This window comes from Tachypleus tridentatus, chromosome 9 (genome assembly GCF_004210375.1).
Source record: "Tachypleus tridentatus isolate NWPU-2018 chromosome 9, ASM421037v1, whole genome shotgun sequence".
NCBI classification, from domain to species: Eukaryota; Metazoa; Arthropoda; class Merostomata; order Xiphosura; family Limulidae; genus Tachypleus; species Tachypleus tridentatus.
The window spans coordinates 130,465,124-130,489,571 of record NC_134833.1 but is presented as its reverse complement, the minus strand read 5'-3'; the positions used below and the strand labels follow the sequence as shown (position 1 = coordinate 130,489,571).

General features: G+C 35.6%; 1 protein-coding gene across 7 annotated transcripts in view; it reads right to left on the bottom strand.

Moving 5' to 3' along the window:
• The window catches only part of LOC143226386 (uncharacterized), an 86,328-nt gene extending 81,603 nt beyond the window's left edge, over positions 1–4,725 (bottom strand). For all 7 annotated transcript variants that reach the window (XM_076457287.1, XM_076457295.1, XM_076457291.1 and 4 more), the window contains exon 1: positions 4,268–4,725. Coding sequence is in view for 1 of the 7 variants with exons in the window: in XM_076457292.1 (XP_076313407.1) it covers positions 4,268–4,287 (20 nt within the window). In the remaining 6 variants the exon portion in view is untranslated. The remainder of the gene's footprint in view (positions 1–4,267) is intronic.
• Positions 4,726–24,448: the final 19,723 nt, after the last annotated feature.

Here is a 24,448-nt window from a genome sequence, read left to right as displayed (position 1 = left end):
AATTCAAGAAATAGAAGGGTTATCTTAAGTGGAGTAGGTCAAGGATTCTTAGTTAATTTTTTACTGATAGAAGAAGGGCAATACAATCTTATTGGACATTACAAGGTCATCCAGGAGACTAATATGATAAAACTGTCTAATTTCTTCTTGCTTCAGAAAACAACAGGAAAATCGTTTTGCAAAAGAAAAACTAGACTAATTTTGAAATGCTTATTTGTCTGACAGGGTAATTAGCATACAGAATGAATTTTTATCCACAATTATTTCCTGAAGAAAAAAATTATTTTACTCAAGGAATAGCATTAAAGAAACAAATGGTCTGTGTCGTTTGCATGTTATGAATCATAATTGGAGGTTTTGTATAAAGAAATAAATATAAAACATCTTTAAGCTGTGCTTTATTAAAAACAACAGAGCCCCACCTCAATGGTTTGACTAATTCATCCACAATTCAAGATTCTTCCATTCAACCATCCTACTGAGTAGTTTTATATCCATATTACATCATGTGATTAATGTGAGATCGAAATTATAACCCATATGCATTACCTCATACCTACTATAATTAAAAGTCAATTGTCAAATATTTGTCAATTTTCCAAGTTATTTTGTGATACCTTTACATCTCTCACTACAGCTAGAAATACTCAAATGTTTACAGTCATCTACAAGCCTAACTAATTATGCTCCTATCAATCATTATGTAAATGCAAAAAAACTAATTCCCAAGCACTGATCTCTGAGACAGTCCACTAGTAACAAGGGTCCAGTTTGAGTATATTCCATTAATCCTTTCACAACATATCACAGGTCAAATGCCATGTCATTGCATTTGTTGATTTGCATTCAAAACTTTATTGAACTACTATTTTATAAATTTGTGTCAACAAGTTGGGTATCAAACTGTAGATTATAATTCAAACTATATTATTATGTAGGAGTTAATGTCCTAATTTACAAGTAAATATTAAATGAACACAACTAAACACAATTTTTGTGAGTCATGTGTTATGTTGAATGCAGCACTGTTTCAAATTAGATGTTTGTGATGTTAAAATACTAAGATTGTAGCTTCATATGAATGTCCCTAGGAGTTTCATGTTTTTCTAGACCTAAATACAGCTTAGTTGCTAAGTTTGATAAATTATAGTGCAATCCTATGGTATCAATATAGTTATTTATAATTTTTTGGTTATTTAACTGTATATATAAAACAAAAAAAACAAAAACTTTTGTTCGATATCCTTCACGTGTGAAATTTTAAAAGGCTTAGTAACCTACATCCAACAGCAACCAAGTTCAAAGGTCATAAATAAATAAAGTATAAATATTTAACATGTGCAAATGTGTATATGAATTTGTGTATATTATACCAATCACATTGCTAAAGAATTAATAACAATTTTTAAGCTCTCTCTCATATAATACAATACCAATCCCATTGCTAAAAGGTTAACAATTTTTTAACTTTCTCTCATATAACACAATTCATGTCAAAATGCAAATTTGACAACCATCTCACCCTATCATTTTCTTTTAATATAAAAAACAAATAATTAAAACCAAATTTTATTCATCTTAAATAAAATTCAGGGATTACTTAAAATTTACCTTGTAGCTTGCATTACATTTGCACATTTTTATTCCAGAATGTTCTAAATAATTCTGGAAGGCAATAAATTAATCTGATATGTTCCAGCATATTATTATGAAATATTGCAGCAAACTCTGAAGTATTCCACAATAATCAAAGTTTTCAAAAACATTTCGTATATAAATGATCCATGCTTTCATTTCTTTACTTTTAAGATATTCTGACATACCAGTATTGTCTAGAATTTCTTTGAGGTAATATAAACACTTAAGCATATTCTACAGTACCATTTTAGCTGAAACTGTATCAGAAAGTGTAAACAGTTACTACAAGAAGTAAGACTATACTTTGACTGCTTGGTTCATAAGAAACTAAACTAACTGAAAGCAAATTACTTTGCACAGGAAACTTCTGTATCTTTCCACCATCACAAAATGTTAAAGCTCTAAAGTTGTAATCAAAGAAGTTGCAGCTGTTTGGAACAAGGTTCAATTCCAGTTTGTCCAGAACATCAGCTACAATCAAACTGGAAAAGCTTATTGAAAATCAGCAAAGTTACAAAAGCATTAAAAATGAATTCTAAAACACAATGAAATAATGAAGCAGAGTTTGTTAATAACCTCAATGAGACCTTTTTACACCACTCATAAGAATATCCTGACCACTGATCAAGAGCCCAGAAGCCAAGGGTTTTCTTCTTGCTCAGAAGGAAAGGAGACATTGTGAATGCATGGGCCAAGAATATAAAGTTCTTTCTTTAAAGGAATGAAGGGCTAAATAAAAATGAAACAAATGGACAAAAAACAACAAACACTGAATGAAACTCCAAGTTGTTCAAAGTCATCCCACAGCAGTGATAACAAGGTTGATGGATACAGTACCAATAACAGTGATGAGAATACAGAAGCAATTGGTGAGTCATCATCTCTTAAAACCTAAAAGGAATACAATAGGAAATATTATCACTCCAAATTTAGTAGCAGCTGTTGACAGAACCAAACTGTATAACAAAAAGGCAATATATGTCCTAACTTCACAGCTAACAACCTTGAGGAGTGCAAGAGTTAACCATCAACAATTCCTTAATCTGAAAAATTTCTGTGACAAACTTGTCAGAAACTTGAAAGAACAGTTCCAGTCAACATTATATTTTTTGGATTGGGAAGCTCCTTAATGATCTCACAGAAAAAGAGCAAGTAGATCATCTTTCTGTGATTTTGGATGTAGCATAGACACAAGAGATGCTAACTTCTACAGAGCCATATTTACTGAAAGAGTGGACAGTCAATGATGATATAAAGGGAGGTTACTTTGATGCAACAGCAAGCAACACTGATCACAGAAATACAGCTTGTATGCCATTAGAACAAAGATTAAATAAAAATGTATTTAAGATGCCAAAATCATGTTTTAGAACTTTTCCTACCATGAGTTTTCAAAGATTATATGAGGCTTTTCTCTTGACCACATATTACAATTATCAAAAAGAACCCCTCTATAAAGAATGTGAATATCAACTATGAAACCCAAAACTTGAAAAGTATTAACATTCAGTGCATTAAGAGTCTGACATAATATCTTGGTAACATATACTAAATAGTCTTTATATTACATTTTACCACAGATTTTATCCTATACTGAAATTATTTTTTTATGGTTAAATTTCTAGTTATAAAAGTTTACAGCTAAATGCTGTGTTACAATTTTAGGAAAGAAAGTGAGCTTTTTTTCCTTAAGAAAACAATGCTCTAAAGCAAAGTAACTTTCCAGTGTTTCTTACATTTCTTTGATCATCTATTCTAACACTGAGTGGCTAAACACAAAACTTTTAAATTCATAAACCACCCTATCCCACCCTCGTGTTCATAGGGAAAAAAACTGTGCATGTGAGAATATAATTTTTTATATGTACACCAAGGTTGGATAATGTAGTTTAAAAGTTTAATATGTATGTATACATATATATGACAGATAAATAAACACCAGTCATTTCTTTTTCTTCCCAATGTAACAAAACCACAAAATTGTTTTTAAGGCTCATAACAAACATAAATTAATATTTAAAATTGTATACAAATTTTTCCATGTTAAAATACTTTTATTTGCAAACTTTCAGCCCTCTTACCAGAGCCTTCATCAGACAACAATGTAAAGTATTTTACAATGAAGACTCCAGTAAAGTCAGAATTTTGAAACTGAAAGTATTTTAACATAGTGAAAGTCACTGTATGAATATACATACAAAATCACAACACAAAACTTTCAAACATTTAACTTGAATACTTCATCTTATAAAATTTATATTTTATTTATTAGTGATGATTTATTCTAAAAAAAATTACCAAACATACATGTTTTGCTCTGTTCCTTGCCATATATTGAATATCTCTTGCCTGAGGCTTATGGCAATGTAATATGTTCATATTGCAGTATTTGATACTATAATTTTGAAGAAAGCCTTACACAGCAATTAAAAACTAGTTTCTAAAATGTTGACTATGTTAGGTTTGGATGTATGTACAAAAACTGCACAAGACTATCTCAATACCTGTGCTACCACTATTAGTGATAGTGACAAACTAGACCTTAAAATTGCTAAAAAAAAAATACCGTTTAGCTAGACAAGGGTCCCATTAAATTTTAAAAATGAAACAATAAATTATATAAACTTACCTCGTTGTAGTAGTTTTCATTTCTTGTCATTTTTAGTGGTAATAACGTTAGAAAAAGTCAACGGTACTAGTAGTCCTAATAGTAACACATTGAGTAGTACTGTGCTACTTGATATGGAAGTAGCAATAATGGTTCGCACAAGTACTGATTATATTAATAGTATACTAACTAGTAAATGATTTAGCTATTGTAATTTGTATTCACTATTCTGATTATTCAGTACGTTCATGCTATTTTCGTTTATATCGATAAAACTAATATTCGCTCTGATAAAGAAATGTTTATAACATTTAACTCTCTTTCGCAAAATTAGAAAGTAGAACTTAAAACATTTATATAGTGTGTATTAAAAGCAAACGAAAACTATTTGTTACGCTTTTAAAACAATAACACAGAAAAGTTAGATAAAGTAAGCCTCCCCAATCTGCCTGCGTTGACGGATGTGATGCTTTAATCTCGTTCCCAGCATCCCTTGTTAAATCGTTTAATCATCAAAACAAAAACCACAACGAGCTAACAGCACACGTACACAATTGTACGTCACACTCACACGCGTTTTCATTTATCGTCAACAGTAATAAATTCTTTGTATTGTTACTGAATATTTGGCTTCATGTGTGATGTTTTGACTAATAAAAGGGGAGAATATGAGGAACAAAACATAGAAAATAGCATTCAATGATAATATTTCCTATATTTCACGAAGAATGTAGGCATTGCTCAAGATTAACTATGTTTTTATGGTTTTTCGGTATTTTACGGCAAAAATAATTTATTCTTATAGAAGTGCAATTTATCCAAGATTGACGTTATTCTTGTTATATACTTCAATAATGAATAAATAGACTATGGCATTTCAGAATAATAATATAATGTAATATGGTTTTGTTGTTCTTGTTTAATATACACTTTTTCCTCTTTAATTCCAGAAGAAAGACTGGGGTTTCTCTACTTTTAAGCTAAATTTTTCATTCACTTCTTAGTATTATGAGCTGTAAACAAGAAAAATATTGTCTTACATTAAGCCATAACATGAGCATCTGAAAACTGCATTTTCGATCAACAAATACTCTTACTTGGAGAAAATGAGATAGTAATTTGAGAAAAGAAAAATAAAATAAAATAAAATAAGAAGACGAAATATTCAATTAGTGAATAAGAGCATCAGATATATTTAAAGAAATATTGACGAAGTTACTGCAGATGTACAGAGTGGGTTACAACAGTAAGGCCCGGCATGGCTAGGTGGTTAAGGCAATCGACTCGTGATCTGAGGCTCGCAAGTTCGAATCCCCGTCACACCAAACATGCTCGCCCTTTCAGCCGTGGGGGTGTTATAATGTAACGGTCAATCCCACTATCCATTGGTAAAAGAGTAGCTCAAGGGCGGCAGTGGGGTGGTGATGACTAGCTGGCTTCCCTCTAGTCTTACACTGCTAAATTAGGGATGACTAGCGCAGATAGCCCTCGAATAGCTTTACGCGAAATTCAAAACAAACCAAACTAGTACAACAATAAATCAAAATAAGCTGTGAAAAAAATAAAAAAGTCAGAAAGGTAGTAACGTAAAAATAAAGAAATAGAAAAAGACGTCAACAAAACATATAAAAAAGTATAATAAGAAATCATAAAAGTAAAAAAAAAGTAAATGGTGGAATAAAACATTCAGAAAATTAACTGTTAATGCAAAGATAAAACCAACCACGCCTTTTTCTGCATTTGTTCAAGATTTCCAATGTAAAACATCATTTACTATAACATATGAAATCATAGAAATTACTTGGGTTACATCTATTACCACTACTGCCTTTCTAGAATACTCCAGCTGTGTCATCACCAAATTCATTTCCAAAATGTGGCTGGTTAGATCGATCAATAGCACAGATAGCCTTCGTGTAGCTATGCGCGAAATTCAAAACAAACAAACAGATCAACAAAAAAAATCATTAGACTATGATTGAAAGATACAGTGAGAGAATGTCAGGTTCAGTTTGAAATAATTTCCAGAGTGAAAAGATTGGATAGGGAACAACAAGATGTAACCCATTTAAAAGGACCACGTTAACAAAATTAACAAACCTTAAAGCTAAAAGTTGTAACAACTATCAAGCATTGAGGGAAAACGTCCACGAATTCCTGGACTTAATGATGGAAAACCTTGCATTGATGCTGAGCAACATTTGTTTTACAGATACAATAGTTTAACTCAGCTTGATAATGAAAGAAAATGAATTGATGTGAAATGCAAGAAGACATAAATTTCAAACAAGAGAACATGGCATGCCTAAACAATTCTCCTCACAGGAAAAGATGAGCTCCAAAGTTAATTAGGTGTTGGAAAAAGCTATACATTGTGTCGAAAAGTAGCAATAATATTGTTTAAAGAATCTTGAAAGACCATTCCACGTAAAACTTATTTATTGTGAAAATATGTTAATGAAAGGACAGTGAAGTGAGTAACTACAGAAAATAATTTGCTAGCAGAGGTTCAAACTTCTGAAAATTCTTAGGGATCATGTCGAAATCACTTTCAGAAGATCATCAAGAAGAGAGCCACTAATAAATTCACTCGGTAACTTACCTGAGGGAAACTGCCCCAGTGACAGGACAACATGTAACAAAAAAATGCAAAAGAAGTCATCCCATCTGTATACTATGACTCTTGAAAAACTTCCAAAGCTATTTGTTAAATGGACAATTTAGTGAATTTTTTAAAATTTTGTATCAGGATTGTTGAAAGTACTTCACAATCCAGAAGGGGAGCGATGTTGTAAGTTTTATTTTAAGTGGATAATTGCTGGAAGGTGTAGGTTTTCACGATCTGAAAAATTCAGGTTGTGAGAAGAAAGCAGGTATGAAATAAGTAAGATTGAAGTATGGGATGAATCAATGAGTAATGAATGAGTATTCAATAAAATACAGGTAGCTAGCTTAATGGAGGTGCAACAATATCAACTCGGAATTAATTTGCTCATCGTAGACCTAGACCGTCGATAAAATATTCAGTTATAGACCTGATAGAAGACTCAGTACTGTTGGTAAGTTTGTAAAATTCTTGTATATAAACCAGTTTTTTTAAAACTATTATAAATCGTATTGTTGTTTGTATATTAAAATATACTTATGTTAAAAAAAAAGAATTGTGTATATTAATCTTGTTAGCAAGTATCTTAAAGTCAATACATATCAGCATTTAATTAACTTCTAAATTCAAATTTTCTTTTATTTGAAATGATAATACGTATCGAATGTAACATAATAAATCAGAGACTCGTCCGAGATAAATTATAATATGTAACAGTCTGTGTTAATTCATCCAAGCCTTATCAATAACTGAATCAAGAATAAACACTTAATAAGTCAGGAAAGACTAAGCAGCACAAAACGCGACAGGATAAATAATTATAAAGTTTCTCTTTCCATACAGTTAGATAAAATTGAAAGCTTCTTTCTTGATTAGTACTGAAAAATTATACAGAACAGCTAGTGTCCGAGGTTGTTTAACCAAAAAAATCAAACTAATAAATAAAAAAGGTGTGTAAAGTTCGTTTCTCTGAATAGTTTTTGCATTTGATAAAAACAAACTATTCGCTGTTTGGTAAAAGCAATATAACTTATCCTTGTTTTAACTGCACAAATATTTGTTTTTGAATTTCGCGCAAAGCTCCACAAGGGTTATCTGCGCTAGCCGTCCCTAATTTAACAGCGTAAGACCAGAGGGAAGGCAGCTAGTTATCACCATCCACGGCCAACTCTTGGGCTACTCTTTTACCAACAAATAGTGGGATTGACCGTCACATTATAACGTCCCTATAGCTGAAAGGACGAGCATGTTTGGTGTGACGGAGACTCGAACCCGCAGCCCTCATACTACGAGGCGAGTGCCTTAACTCCCTGGCCATGCCGGGCCATATTAAAAGAGTTTGTTTGTTTGTTTGAATTTCGCGCAAAGCTACTCGAGAGCTATCTGCGCTAGCCGTCCTTAATTTAGCAGTGCAAGACTAGAGGGAAGGCAGCTAGTCATCACCACCCACCGCCAACTCTTGGACTACTCTTTTACCAACCAATAGTGGAATTGACCGTCACATTATAACGCCCCCACGGCTGAAAGAGCGAGCATGTTTAGTGCGATTGGGATTCGAACCCGCGACCCTAGGATTACAAGTCGAACGCTTTAACCCACCTGGCCGTACCTGGCCCCTGCACAAAGGCCCTGACTCATTAATTAATTATTAAACGTGTATTTTTGCAGCAAACACCTATGACTTCACTCGTGATGTCACAAAATAAATTGACTTATTTTATGTTGGCAAATTCTACAATAGCTCTGGAATTTTTCTTAGCAGTTTCACACGCCCACTACAAACAATTGCCCTTGTATTGTTTTTGTTGTTTACTATGTTTGTTGTTAACAAAGACTATAGTTTTGAACATTTTGTGTGTGGACATTTTCTCTGAGACTAACTCACTGTTAGTTGATCCTACTGTTACTCTTTTACACTCTTGGGAGTCCATGTACTTAAGGCCCAGATGTTACCGAATGGCTAATTTGATTGATGGACGTTTCATTCCCATCTTGTGACACCACTGGGTCATAACATTAATTTCGTTAAACAATATTAACTTCAATATTTTCATTTTGTGCATATTTTATATTACATAGACGTACAAGCAAAGTTAATAACCCTAAATTTAGTTATAAAATGCCTACATTAATTCTATTATAGTCAGGTGTTAAAGCATAAACCTAACAAGCCATTCCTTTTAGAAAACTTACGACACGAAATTTTTCAGTGCAAAATTTTATTAGCAGCATGTTGCATATTAAAGAAGAAAATGTCACCATTAATTCTGATGACAACCAGAGTCGAATAACATGGAACAATTTTGCGTGACGAAATAAAAACTTTCAACACGCTCATCTGTCCCCCGCTAGTACAGTGGTGGCAAGTCTACGGATTTAAAGCGCTCAAATCAGGAGTTCGATTCCCCTCGGTGGGCTCAGCAGATAGCCCTATATGGATTTGCTATAAACACACACACACACACACACTCAACTAAAAAAAAACGCAGAACGTTAATACCTTTATAGAGCATGTACACTTGTACAAAGTAAATATGTACACATGCAGACATTTAAACAAACGAATTTTTAAAACATTAAAACTCAAAATCTGTTCAAAAACAAAGAGGTGTATCTAAACAATCAATCAGTAACAAATCTCAATTTAATATTTTTAGTAATTCGTAATATTTGAGTATAATTACCCATCCACCTCAAAGAAAAATGGAACTGTTTAGCCTACGACGGTTGACGTAATATTTGTTGACCAAATTAGACGTATTTGTAAATATAACGCTCACACATTAAACCAAAAATTGCATAAGACGAGTAGATATTATTCAAAATCCAAGTTTTTAAAACGACTGAGATAACAATTAATAACTTATGATGTGAACTCCTTTCTTGAGCATAACTAGTGGGAAACACATGCTTCACGTATAAAATATGTTTTATTGTAGTATTTGATATTTCAACTAGAGTACAGCCCGTCAAGTGTTACCACCTTCAGACCGTTGTATACCTTAACCTCACATTTCATAGCTAACTGAAATATATAAATTTTGTGAACTCAAGCTTTGCCAACAAAGAGGCAGAAAAATGTTGGTAAACTTCCTTTGTGAGCGAATCAAAATGAAGATCATTATTATATACATAATAGTCGAATGTCGGTTACTTTCTCACGCTTTACATATCCTGAATAGTTAACCGTAGAAATGCACGTGTGTGTGTGTAAATATGCGTCTTTTAAGGAGTTCTCCGCTAGTACAGCGGTAGGTCTACGAATTTACAACGCTAATATCATGAATTCGATTCCCATAAGTGGACTCAACAGATAGCCTGAGGTGGCTTTCAAAAACACACACACACAACAGGAAAACTACTCGTATTTGCAATTCCTAAAATTTAATATTCATATCAACATCGAATCATCAGTCTTCGTATGTGAGGAATGGACAAAAATGAAAGAAAACTTATTTAAAAAAGTCTCTTTTTATGAGAGAATTTCCCAGCAAAAAAATGGCTTCCTCCGTCGATTGATTGAAATAAATATTTCGAAAATAAGAGAATATACGAGAAAACATATAAACAGAGTAAATATTTGTAAATATATATTCATGCAGATATTATATATATACCATGTAGAATAAATTGATTTTATTGAATTACATACCTTCTCTTTGACAATTATAGAAATTACAACAGTTAAAAAAAAGCTTACCTTAGTAGCGGTCTCTTCTTACGCTCAGTAAAATGACAAAGAACGATGGCATCCAGCGACGTAATTATCATGGCTACTTAACGAACATAGCTGTTCTCTTGTGCTGGATGCACCAATTGAATCGAAACCCAAAGATTTTACCAACAACACATTGCTGTCAGTCTCTTTTGCTTTAAAAACAAGTGCAATGCAATTTTTCTTATTGAAATAATGTGAAATAAAGTGAAACTATTTTAAGCAGTATTAGAGTAAATTAATCTATAAGACCTTGGGCATGATGAAATAGATCAATCGAAAGGGTTTGATCTCCTGAATCCAAAATTGTAATTAGATCTCAAATTGGTCAGGAGATGACAGATCTATTAGATAAACGTTAGTACTTCAAAAACTCAGAGTCGCTATGCCGCGACTAAAAATAGCTTGTTATTGGTATGTGACATTATTATACATTTATTTTAACTTCGGTCCTTAACAAGAGTACAGTGTTTGTTGACAGTCTGTATGATTATTAGATTGTGTTATAAATGAAGAATTAGTTTTATTCTGGAACACACACACATTCGAATAATATACTAATTAAACTTAACAAAATAAAGGTGGGTACTACAAAATTCAATCACAGGCTCAAAAATAAACTACAAAAGCAAAATTTCACTTTGAATGTGTTTAATTAAAGTACAGGTGACATCTAAATAGTGCAACTTTAAAGACAATTCTACGCCCTTCCGGTCCTGCGTATTTTTGTTGTTGTTGTTGTAACCAAACTTCCTCATTCTCGGTGTTTACGTTGCCCATATTTTAAATCCTTATTTTGGACAGTTAACATGAAGCACACACAGTAGTTATTTTTAATGTTGTTCACATGAATTCTTATTACTAAAAGCAAATTATAGTCTGTAAGTAATTAGAGCAATTGTTTTAAAGCGCTTATACCCTTTGAGATACAATTCCATAAATTTTAATGTGATGAACCCAGACTATTAACTCTCGGACATACACGTAAACAGGTACACTTTATACGTTTATCATGTATGTGCATTAAATTTAAATTTAAACACACTAGAACGAAAGTAATACCATGTGCAGCAGTCCGAGCGTGAAGCACGTTCCGGCTTTAACTTCACAGCCCAAATAAATAAGTTCTACCTTACACATAATACGCTTGGTTTGCACGACTGCCTGTGGGCGCGAAGGAGAAGGAAGGGGGAGTGCAAAAATTCATCCTAACGTAGTTTTTAACAATGGTGTATGTACACTAATTGGAGCATGTAGAGGGGGTTCGTTCCTCTTGTGCCCTATGTGTTAAGCACCTATAACTATAGGTATAACTGTACGTAAACTTTATAGGGTTGATTGATATTCTGTTATCATTATTAATTAACCGATCATCAGCTTCGAATTTAAACAATAAGAGAATTAAGATTTTACCAAATAGATTGCTGGAATGTAGCGTAATCCTAAAATACGTGTAAAAAACTGTCTGTATGTTTATTTGTTTTTAGAATTTCGCGCAAAGCTACACGAGGACTATCTACGATAGCCGTCCCTAATTTGGTAATGTAAGGATAAAGGGAATCAGCTAGTCATCACCACCCACCGCCAACTCTTGGGCTACTATTTTACTAGCGTATAGTAGGATTGACCGTCACATTATAACGTCCCCACGGCTTAAAGGGCGAGCATATTTGATGCGACGGTGATTCGAACCAGGGACTCTCAGATTACGAGTCGAGCCTCCTAACCACCTGGCCATGCAAGGTCGAAAATTGTCTGTAAATCGGCGTTTTATGTCTCCAGTCCTTACAGAAAACTTTACAGCTGTTACATGAACTTTTATCGAATATTAAGTATGATGACTAGGCCATAGGAGAAAAAGTGTTAAGGCTTGAGAAATGAACAACTTAATATAACCTATGCAAGTAGGTGTATTCAACCTTTTGAAGTTACACTGCGGGTCAGCGCATGTTTACGGATCTACAACACAAGAATTTGGGTCTCGATTCTTTTTCGCGGTAAAGTACAGACAGCTGCTTATGTAAAAAACAACAACAAAAAAAAACAACTTCACATCTTCATAATCTTCTTCTTATTTCTTCATCGGGATATCATCAGTCATCAAACTCTGGACGTAAGAGTGTTTTTTTTGTTTTGAATTTCGCGCAAAGCAGCTCGAGGGCTATCTGCGCTAGCCGTCCCTAATTTAGCAGTGTAAGACTAGAGGGAAGGCAACTAGTCATCACCACCCACCGCCAACTCTTGGGTTACTCTTTTACCAACGAATAGTAGGATTGACCGTAACATTATAACGCCCCCACGGCTGAAAGGGTGAGCATGTTTGATGCGACCGGGATTCGAACCTGCTACCCTCGGATTACGAGTCGAACACCTTAACATGCTTGGCCATGCCGGGCCTCTGGACCTAAGAGAGTTATTAAAAAGCTATTTCACAGCAGACTAAGGTAGAATTATCTTTTTGTTTAGTACTCATAATTAAGACTAATTATTGTTAATTGTAATTTTGCTTAAAGAATTTTAATTTTAGCAGTTCTTCTGATAACCCTCACCCAGTGGCACAGTTATATGTCTGCGGACTCGTACCTTTAGAAACATGGTTTCGATACCCGTGGTGGGCAAAGCACAGATAGCCCATTGTGTAGCTTTGTGGCTAATACCAAACAACCAACTTCTGATCAAATTTATTATATAATTGACCAGTTTGAAACTCACGTAAACTCTCTCATCAGAAAGTTATTCAGTTCTATCGCTGGTATGATGTAAAATTGTACGTGAAGAAAAACTAATTTTGAAAAAAGTTTCATTCTCGAATAATTAAAAAAATATACTTCTCGTTCAAATAAATAGAAAAATTTAAAATCACCATGTATATAAATATATGTTTATTTGTTTAATACATGTTATAACCATGACTAGTTTGTTTTAGCATCAAGCTCCACAATGACCTATATACGAGGTACCTGGCGCCGCGAGGATCTAAAACTGAATTACTCATAATCAGAGGGTCGCGGGTTTGAATCCCGGTCGCACCAAACATGCTCACCCTTTCAGCTGTGGGGGCGTTATAATGTTACGGTCAATCCCACTATTCGTTGGTAAAAGAGTAGCCCAAGAGTTGGCAGTGGGTGGTGATGACTAGCTGCCTTCCCTCTAGCCTTACACTGCTAAATTAGGGACGGCTAGCGCAGATAGCCCTCAAGTAGCTTTGCGCGAAATTCAAACAAACATACCAACTCTTTTAATAGGGCCCGGCATGGTCAGGTAGTTAAGGCATTCGACTCGTAATATTATGGCCGCGGGTTCGAGTCCCCTTCACACCAAACATACTTGTCCTTTCAGCTATAGGGACGTTATAATGTCACAGTCAATCCCACTATCCGTTGGTAAAAGAGTAGCCCAAGAGGCGGTGGGTGGTGATGACTATCTGCCTTCCCTCTAGTCTTACGCTGTTAAAGGGACGGCTAGCGCAGATAGCCCTCGTGAAGCTTTGTGCTAAATTCAAAACAAATCAAATCAAACTATTTTAGTAACATACTTGTTTATCTATCAAGCTAATAATGTCTCGCAGTATACAGTCAATTTATAGTTGTGAAGTTTAGGTTGAGTTTGTTTATGAAACCGGGCCTGTAAGTTAACGTAAGTGTAACAAATATTTATTAAAGAAGTTAATTAATTTGTTGTCGTTACATGGACTGAACCTGACATTATTTTTACAAAATAATACAAAAGAATCTGCCAAACAATAGAGTACGTCACAATACTTTTGCCAAAAGTGAAGTTACATTTAAAAAAACAAAATAAAATAGTGACTAAAATTGAAGATGACAACTAGCCAAAGAGCGAGATCAAAACTTTATTAAAAATAACTAAACAATTAAAAGAAGGTAAAAAACGAAAGAGCCTGAAAATTAAAAGACGAACTTAGAGAAAGAGAATAGAAAATGTAACGAACACCACAGAAATTAAAAAGAATGAGAAAAAAGAGACAGAAAAATAAAATACGACAAATGTGCAGAAGGTTAAAAAAGACTAAAAGTTCAGAGACATAAATCTGAAAGAGAAGTTGAAAGAATGAAACGTAATATTTAATGAAGAATTAATAAAGATAATGAATTAACTCTTACTAACATAGTTTTTTATAATAATATATTTACACTAACTGAAACGTGTAGATATGGTCAGTTTCCCTCGTGCAATGTGTGTGGCCAAGCGTGTTAAGGCGTGCGACTCGTAATCTGAGGGTCGTGGGTTCGCATCCCGGTCGCGCCAAACATTCTCGCCCTTTCAGCCGTGGGGGGCGTTATAATGTGACGGTCAATCCCACTATTCGTTGGTAAAAGAGTAGCCCAAGAGTTGACGGTGGGTGGTGATGACTAGCTGCCTTCCCTCTAGTCTTACACTGCTAAATTAGGGACGGCTAGCACAGATAGCCCTCGATTAGCTTTGTGCGAAATTCAAAAACAAACAATGATCTGTGTGTTAAGCGCCCACACTTGATTGATATTGTTTAAATCATTAATTAATTCGTTTCTGATCATCAGCTTCGAACTTGAACAATAAGGGGCTGAAGATTTTACCGAATATAATACTGGGATGTAGCATAACCCGAAAATAGTCTGTACATTGGCAGGAATCACATCATACGTGATGTTTTATTTGTTTCCAAGTCTCACAGAAAATTTTACAGTTGTTACATAAACGTTCACCGAATATTTGAGGTGAAAGTATGACGAAGAGGCCATAGGATAAAAACGTTAAGGGTTAAGAAATGAACAACTTCAGATAATTTACTCAAGTGGATCCACTGAAGCGTTTAAAAACTTATTTAATAAAGAATTTAGAACAAAAATAAATATGACTGACGAAAGGATCAATGGAACTATTAAATACGTATAACGTGTCTGGAGAAATGCAAGAAGAATCCACCATAATTTCCAGAAATATTAAAATAAAAAGATAAATGAAATGGGAGAAAACATCAGTGACAGAAGAAAACATTTGATAAAAACAACTGGTAAATGCAAAGATCAAACTAGTCATTCACTAACTCCAGACTAAAGTACAAGAGAATATAATCCAAGATGAAACATGCAGAAGCGATCACGAAAAATTAATGTGATCCAGTACTCAACTGGGATTTGTTATACATAAAAAAGACTTATCATGTCAGATATAGAAAGATGCCAGTGAAAAGAAACCACAACTACATTTTTTCCACTGTCTTTACATCCCACATCACTCCATCTTCTTTACAACCTTCTAAAAACTGGACACTATGCGCTGACGTGTAAAGAAAACCTTGAAGAAAGTAATAAAGTGCTTCTGTTGGGTTGGATGCAAGTGATATTTAAGGAGTTTATACAGATCATGAAAACTATGGCTGTTATCGAAAAGATCAACGAAAGAAATAACATAGATGAATACAATAGTATTTTATTGGAACACCTACTGAAAAGTAGTTTTCAATATGCCTGGTACATTGCCACTGAGCTACAGTGAGAATAAATACATCATGGTTGTACTGTATTATTTTACCAAATGGCCAGAAGCCTAAACTGTTATCAGGCAGAAAACAGAAGCTCCAGTAGAAAAGGCTTAACTCAGATGAAGGATGAAACCTTGAATTAGTCTTGTTTATTGAAATGTGTCAATTTCTTGTCCCAAAAGATTAAAATAACAGTCCTTTGTCCATATTCTGAAGACTTTGTAGATAAATACAATCATACTATTTTATATTTGTAAGTCACTTACGTGGAAAAACATTGGAAAACGTGTGATCAAGATCTTTTACTGCTGTTTGTCGGATATCGAACAGCAGTGCATGAAACTACAAGTAGCACATAACCATCACTGATGCTTGAGAAAAATTTAAAGCGCTAGCAGACTTCTTGTACTTACGCCCCCCAGTGGCACAGTCTGTGGACTTATATCGCTAAAAACCGGGCTTCGATACCCGTGACGGGCAGCCCTTTGTGTAGCTTTGTGCTTAATACGAAACAACAACAAATAACCTTTTACTTACATCCAGAAAATGTTCACTCAAATGTGTCTTCCCCAGAATATCCAGAACAATTAAGGACTACCACTGAAACCATAAATAACTTTACTTGGAAAAGACTTTAATCAGCTAATGATTAATTGGAAAGTTACTATGACTAGCTGTGGTACCTGTAACCTGGTCGGAAGTTATAATGAAAGGTTATTTTAGGACATGAAAAGTTATTTCTTTTATATATAATTTTAAAAAAGCCCATAAAAATAGCAAAACGCAAAATGTGAAACCGTAAGTCTGCAAGTATCTACTCATGGAACCAACAAATCTTCATGTTAAATTTGGTGAAGATCCATCAACAAGGGTAAAATAATGGTAAAAAAAACAACCCCGAAAACACTAATAAAAATCTCAAAATGCAAAGTTAAAAATTTGTGAGTATTTTCCCATGGACCTAATGAATCTCCATACTAATTTTCTTGAAGATCCAACCACACCCTGCGAAGTATATATATAGACATACAACAGACAGTACTACTATATTACATAAATGGCGCCAGTGCATTGGAACTACGTGTGACATATTCATGACGTCAATCTGCATTCTGAGAATGGAGAAAAATAAAGTTCTTTATGACGGGAAATGGGAAAATCGTGACCCCTATTGCAAATTTATATACACATAGGATAAAATTTCGCAGAGTTTGTGGTTGCACATTGAGTAATAAAAATGTTTTTTGAGTATCATATAAGCAATAGTTCCATTATAGTATGATGTTAATGATAATACTGGATTACATCAAAGTGGCATAGTATGGCTTCATAATCCTTGCCACAAAAAAAAGAATACACCCGAAATTAAGCAGATGTTGGAAAGGTAATATGCTGTACTGAACAAAATTATTTATGTGATTAACAGAATCCAAAAGGATAAGCAGTACAAGCCAAAAGTAATCCACCACGATTATCACTGGGAGTACGTAAGTGAGAGAACACCAAACTGAGTACTTTCAGAGAATATTTGATTGTAGAAAGTTGGAATTAAGAACAGCCCCGATTTTCTGTCAAGACAGCTTTAAGAATATTACCAAATACTGCAACGAGGGAATTTGTGCGACCACCGATCTAGAGAGAGTCCACACTGATAGGACACAAAGTGACAATAAAGGGCTCCCAGTGGCACAGCGGTATGACTACATACTTGCAATGCTAAAAACCTGTTTTCGATACCGTGGTTGGCTGAGAACAGATAGCGCAATGTGTAGCTTTTACTTAACTTCAAACAACGACAATAATGAACTAGAAGTCATTCCATCTGTTACCATAACCATCGGAAGAGAAAACCACTAAAATTCTTGGAAAATAGACAGTTTGAGGTACTGTTGTATTTTTATATTAGATTTGTACAAGTTGCTTCAGAATCCAAGAAGTATACACTGTTGTAAGTTATATTTGTAATATTTTGATTTAAATGTTTGCTACAAGGAGCAACAAATCATAATGATGTGATAATCGAGAACGTTTATGAAACAAGTGTAAAATATAAATATGTTTACTTAATAACGAATTGTTCAGTTAGTGAAGTATTCACTATCAAAGCTAATTAAATAAGGCGTGCGTTTCGAAGTATATACTGAAACGTTGTGGTTGAAGTTAGGCCTGCATTTACTTGTAGAGTTTACGCTCAAATGTGTGCTTGTGAAATTAGGTCTGTGAATGAACAACAGGTTAAGTCGTTATTGTTTCGTAGACTGAAATTGTCATTATTTTTCCAAATACTCCAAAGAAACATAGTTACGGATAGAACGTATCTCAATACATGGTTTATAAAAGCTTCAATAATAATATTTCTTGAGTAATCATTCGGATAACTACTAGTAAAACTACTCAAGCTCCCAACCACCCAACCAAACACATTCTATTAGTCAAACGTATCTGGCGATAATCTGATTTTTTATCTGTGACTATATTTGTTATTCTAAGTTGCATTTGATTTGGTAAGAAGTTCAACACATTTTTTGCCTAGTTATTCGGTAAATAAACGTTAAATATTGCGATTCTCAGAAAGGGACAAGTTAAAAAAGTAGATAAATAGGAATGGAAACCTATCCATAAATAGTTTTCCACTAAGACAGCGGTAAGTCTTTGGATTTACAATGCTGAAATTAGGGGGTTCGATTCCCTTCGATGGACACAGCAGATAGCCCGATGTGGCTTTGCTACAAGAAACACACACACACACACACGCTATCCATAAATAACACATTATTTTTAAACCTTTAAATGTATTTATTTAAATATTTATGTGGAGAATAAAAGGCGTACATTGGAAAGATGGTATTTCAGCAAACTCCTCACTGGAGATAAGAGTTCCACTCCTCAAAACAAAAAGGAAAATATAAACTACTTCTTACTATCTATAACTCTCGTGAATTATTATTTTGCAATAGACAAAATCCTTATGTTGATTCATATTTTAAAAATCGCCCTCCAGTGACTCAGCAGTACGTCTGAAATTATAACATTAAAAATTATGTTCGAAACCTTGGTTGATGCAACACAAATAGCCCATAGTTGGTTGATTTGGTGTTTTATGGCGCAAAGCAACTAGGCAATCTGCATCAAACATCCGGTAAAAGGTTAAAATTAAAGTAAAATTATTAAAATTCATAAAAAGAAATTAAGGTAAAACGAAACAAAGTTTAATTTTTAAATTAAAATCATAAATATAATTAAATCCAATTTTTATATCTAGTCTACAGCAGTAAGTGTGGGTGTTTACTTATAGCAAACCCACATCTGGCTATCTGCTGAGCCCAGCGATATAAATCGAACCTCTGATTTTAGCGTTGTAAATTCGTAGACATACCGCTGTATTAGGAGATGGCGTACAGCAGTAATAGAAAAACAACAGTAATACAAGTTGTAAAGGGATTTCTGTAGCATGATTGTAATTATTTAAACTAGACAGGATGACTAACGGGTAAGTTAAAAAAATCAGTGTTAGACACCTGAAGTTGGCCTTTCCAGTCCTGGTTTCGAGTTATTTGGCGTTACGACCATTTTCTAATTTCAAATCGAACTAGATGTACTTTGATTCTTAAAAGCGAATCACATTTTTAAAAAGGTTTAATTTATAAATTAAAAACTTAAATATCATTAAAAAATTAATGGCTTTTAAAAAACTAAAAACATTTGTAAGGTGTAAAGTGTACAACGTCAATAACACTGACTAACGTTATGGATAAAATTTGAGACAAAACATGTTTAAAACGGTGCCGCCGTTGAGAGTCGTGACGACAGCTAGACAGTAAAATGTGGCTTATTGTAACCCGAGTGTCACACAGACAACATATTGGTACATCAGTCCCAGATAAAATAAAACGATGAATTAAAACACTGTGACCAATGCGTAGTCTAGTTAGGACAACTTCCTCTTTCCGATCCTTATGAAAACAAAACGGCCAAAGTCCAATAAAGGGTTTTATTTGGAAAAACTTGTTTTCACGTTGCTCACTCGAAGTCGACTGCCAACTGGCATGGAACAAAGCCTTGAATACAGAACCATAGTTTATGTATGGAACATGTACAGCATTGATAGTACCAGAGCAGAGAGATTTAGCTGCGGTGTCGGCGAGCCCGTTTCCGCGAATACCAATGTGGCATACAAAAAAACCGGATAGAAGTAGATGTTAAAGATAAATGGGTCAGTCGATTTTGAATATCGGCGAGAACAGGGTGAGAACTAACGTGAAACGATTTCAGGGCTAGGAGAGCTAGGCGAGTCGGTATAAATAGTGAAATTTGAGTACTGCTTAGCTTCAATGTGATCCAGGGCAAAAGAAATGGCATACTGTTGACCAGTGAACACAGAAGCTGTAGAAGGGATTCCGCACACAACCACTGAATCACAACAAACCATGGCACAGCCCACATAGTCACCTGATTTCGAACCATCTGTATAAATAGGAATGGAATGATGGTTCGAAAGATGTTCAGCAAATAGTAGACAGCACTTCCAATCGGGAGGATATGCTTTTCTCAGATGACTTAAAGAAATATCACATTTGTGGATTGTAGTAAGCCATGGTGAGATGGGCTGACCAGTGGATACAGCAATGTTATCCAATGACAGACCCAATTTATCTAACTGCGACTGGATACGAAGGCCAAAAGGAGCAATGGAAGATCGTCTGTTCTGAAAAAACATGGTCCACTGATGAAAGAAAACACAACACCAGATGGGATGCTGAAGTAAGGATCAAAGTTTTGAAACATACAGTAAAGACAGTTGCAAACGACGGAAGTATAGAGGAGGTTCATGAGACTCTGTGTATAAGTTCTGGACTGGGGAAGTGCGGAAAGCCCCGGTGCAGAGCCGAAGTCCCTGATGATGAATGGTGTCCAAAATCTTCAAGGCCGAGGTCCTGGCAGAGCCATAGACCAATGGCCCATAGTTTAGTTTTGATCGACTAAGAGACTAAGAGCTCGGTATATATTTAGCATAGAATATCGATATGCTCCCCAAGTGGTGAAAGAGAGGACACGGAGGATGTTCATTGCTCTTGTACGTTTGACTCGTAGCTGCTTGATGTGTGGTATAAAGGTCAGCTTACGGTCAAAGATAAGCCCCAAGAACTTTTTCACAGGGACCATAGATAGCACAACTTCACTAACATGAAGTTCAGGATCAGGATGAATACCTCGTTTGCGGAAAAAATTCATGCAAACGGTTTTAGAGAGAGAAGTTAAAACTGTTTCCTGTGGTCCACTTCAATAAAAGATTGAGAGCAGTCTGTAGCTGCCGCTCAATATACCTCATGTTCGACGACTGACATGCGATGTGAAAGTCGTCGACAAAGAGCCCGTTTGCAATAGTAAGAGGGAATTGTTCAGTGATGGCATTAATATTTACACTGAAAAGTGTGACACTCAAAATGCAGTCCTGATGGACTCCAAGTTCCAGTTGAAACGAGCACCTACTAACTTGGAATCGCCTGTCCATTAAATTTTTTTAATATAAATAGGCAAATTACCACGTAACCAATATAAATGGGGGTCTTGCAAAATGCCATACCTCCATATAGTATCATAACCCTTCTCAATGTCAAAGAATATTGATAGAAGATGTCGTTTGAAAAGGGTTTCTGACTGACGTTTCAAATCGAATCAGATGGTCCATGGTGGAGTGCATTGGAACCCATGATGGGTGGGCAAGAGGAAGTTGTTTTATTCGAGGAACCAAACAAGTCTAGCATTAACCATCCTAAGGTCTTACAGAGACAGTTCGTCAAAGCAATTGGACGGTAGTTTGGAGGAATCTAGGGATCTTTCCCAGGCTTAGAGTATAGAAGGACAATAGCCTGACGCCAGGCATCAGGAAAAACATTCTCTTATCAGATATGGTTAAAAATAATCAGAAGAATAGCAAGAAAAGCAGGAGATAGATGACGCAGCATCTCGTACTGTACGTCATCAGGTCTGACCGATGTACTGCCAGACCGATGAAGGGCCAGTTTGAGTTCCACCAGTGTAAAGGGGTTATTATAGTCATAGAGACAATCAGTTCAAAAGAAAACAGGTGATCAATCTATCCGAGTTTTGATGGCTAATAAGGTGGAGAATGAAGCAGAAGCGCTAGATACCTGGCAAAATCATTCATCTAAAGTATTGGAGTTGCTCTGGATATCAACTACTTCCTGGCTATCAGAGAGCAAGATCAAGAGGGGGACAGAATTATATTGCCCAATGACTTTTCGAATCTTGTCCCATATGATTTTGGAACTGGTGGTAGAAGATATGCTGGTTGTGAACTTAATGCAAGATTCCTTCTGGTTTGACGTCTTACCCACCGAGCATGTGCACGGCCTTGCTGGAAAGCAATGCGGTTCGAGAGTGTGGAATACCTCTGAAAAGTATCCCAGGTCCATTTTTAGCCTTCCGTTCCATGTGGCAAACAGGATTCCAACATGGACGAGAGTATCGTGGAAAATGTGTCGATTTTTTGGAATACATTGAGCAGTGCCTGTGTAATACAGTCAGTTACCGCTGCCACACAAGGATTAAAATAGGAGACGGCAAATGCTCAACTGATGGCTTACAGACGATGGCACAGTAAAGTTCTACGAGAGCAGTGAAAGAGGGCCAGTTGCCTTGATACAGCTTCCACCGGGGCACGGGGGTCGGATGGTATCGACCACGGCCAATCTCTCTCAAAATTATAGGAAAATGATCACTGCCTTATAGATTATTGTCAACCCTCCATGAAAATGGGAGAATAGTTAAGGGGAGCAAACTGAAAGATCAATAGCAGTAAAGGACTGACTAGGTGCATAAAAATAAGTTGAAGAATCAGTATTGAAAAAAGAAAGGTTGTGATCAGGGAGCATATGCTCTACAGAGCGACCCTTCCCATCAATATCAGCACTTTCCCAAAGGAGATTATGTGCATTAAAGTCTCGCAGGATTAAAAAGGAAGACGATAACTGTTCTCTGAGAGCATCACGGTCTGATTGATTACAGATCTTTTCAGTTGACAAGTAGAGAGAACAAACAGTGATGATACGAGCCACAGAAACACGGATGGCTACGGCCTCCAAGGGTGTGTCGAGTGACAAAGACAGGGTAGGCACATGCTGATCAACCAACAGTGTCATCCCTCCATGCACTCGTCCATCACACAGCCTGTCATTTCTGTGCAAAGAAAACTGCTAAAAGGTCACTGTATCAGCAGGTTTCAGAAATGTTTTCTGTAAAGAAAGACATACAGGATGGTAGGAAGCAATCAGTGCTTTGATGTTATCCAGATTAGAACATAAACCTCGACAGTTCCATTGTATCAAGGTGGCCATTTTTATTTATATGTAGGCTAATTCTGTTTACGATCACGTCTTTTTTCTTTTTTTCTTTCCAGGGAGGTCTGTCTACCTCCATGGATCCTGTCCTGAGTCGATTGAGTAGGTCTTTGCTCTTGGAATAGGGCTATAGCGACCGAGGACGTGAACAAATGATCATTTTGCATCTTGGGGTGGGAGAAGAAGATGTACCCGTGGAAATGCCCGTATCTGGAACCAAAGGAAGTAGATCTTGGGGTTTGCTGGAATGAATGTTAGAGACAGAGATGGGTGTTGACGTTGATTCATCAACTTTCTTTACCATGGAGGTCAAAAGACTTTTCATATGGTTTGAGAACGATTGTATTGGAGGCATAGAGAGATCCGTTTGCACTCCCACTGTAGTAGTGGAACAAAGTGCAGCAGCATACGTCCGATGTGGAGTAGTGGACAGCAACTTTCTAACCTCAGAGTAAGTAATGTTTTGAATCGTCTTCAAACGTTGCACCTCTTTTTCTTCCAACCATTTAGAACAAGAACGAAAGTAGGATGGGTGAGAGTCATTGCAGTTGATCCAATGAGGGTTTGTTTCACACTCATAGGCATCGTGATCCTTGCCACTGCAAAGAGCACATGTCAAGGAACCATGACATGATGTCTTCAAGTGACTGAACTGCTGACACTGAAAACATCTGAGAGGGTTTGGAATGTATGGCCGTACATTTCAATTAAGATAACCTGCCTTGATGGTGGCAGGTGGACCAGTGATGGAAATGTCAGAATGAGGACATTGGTCGGCATCATAATTCCATCTTTGAGATTGGAGATACACCTCACTGCAGAGAAACCAGCGAGAATCTTCGACTCGGGGATGTTCTTCAAATCCCTCTCAACAATAACTCCTCGTGACGAATTCAAAATCGAATGAGGCGTGACCTCAATAGGCATATCCCCATTCGCCTTTGAATGGAAGAGGAGTTTACTGTGTTTAGATGTGGATGTTTCCACCAATATGTCACTACAGCAGAGCTTTTTGACTGGCTTTGGAGAGCTAGTA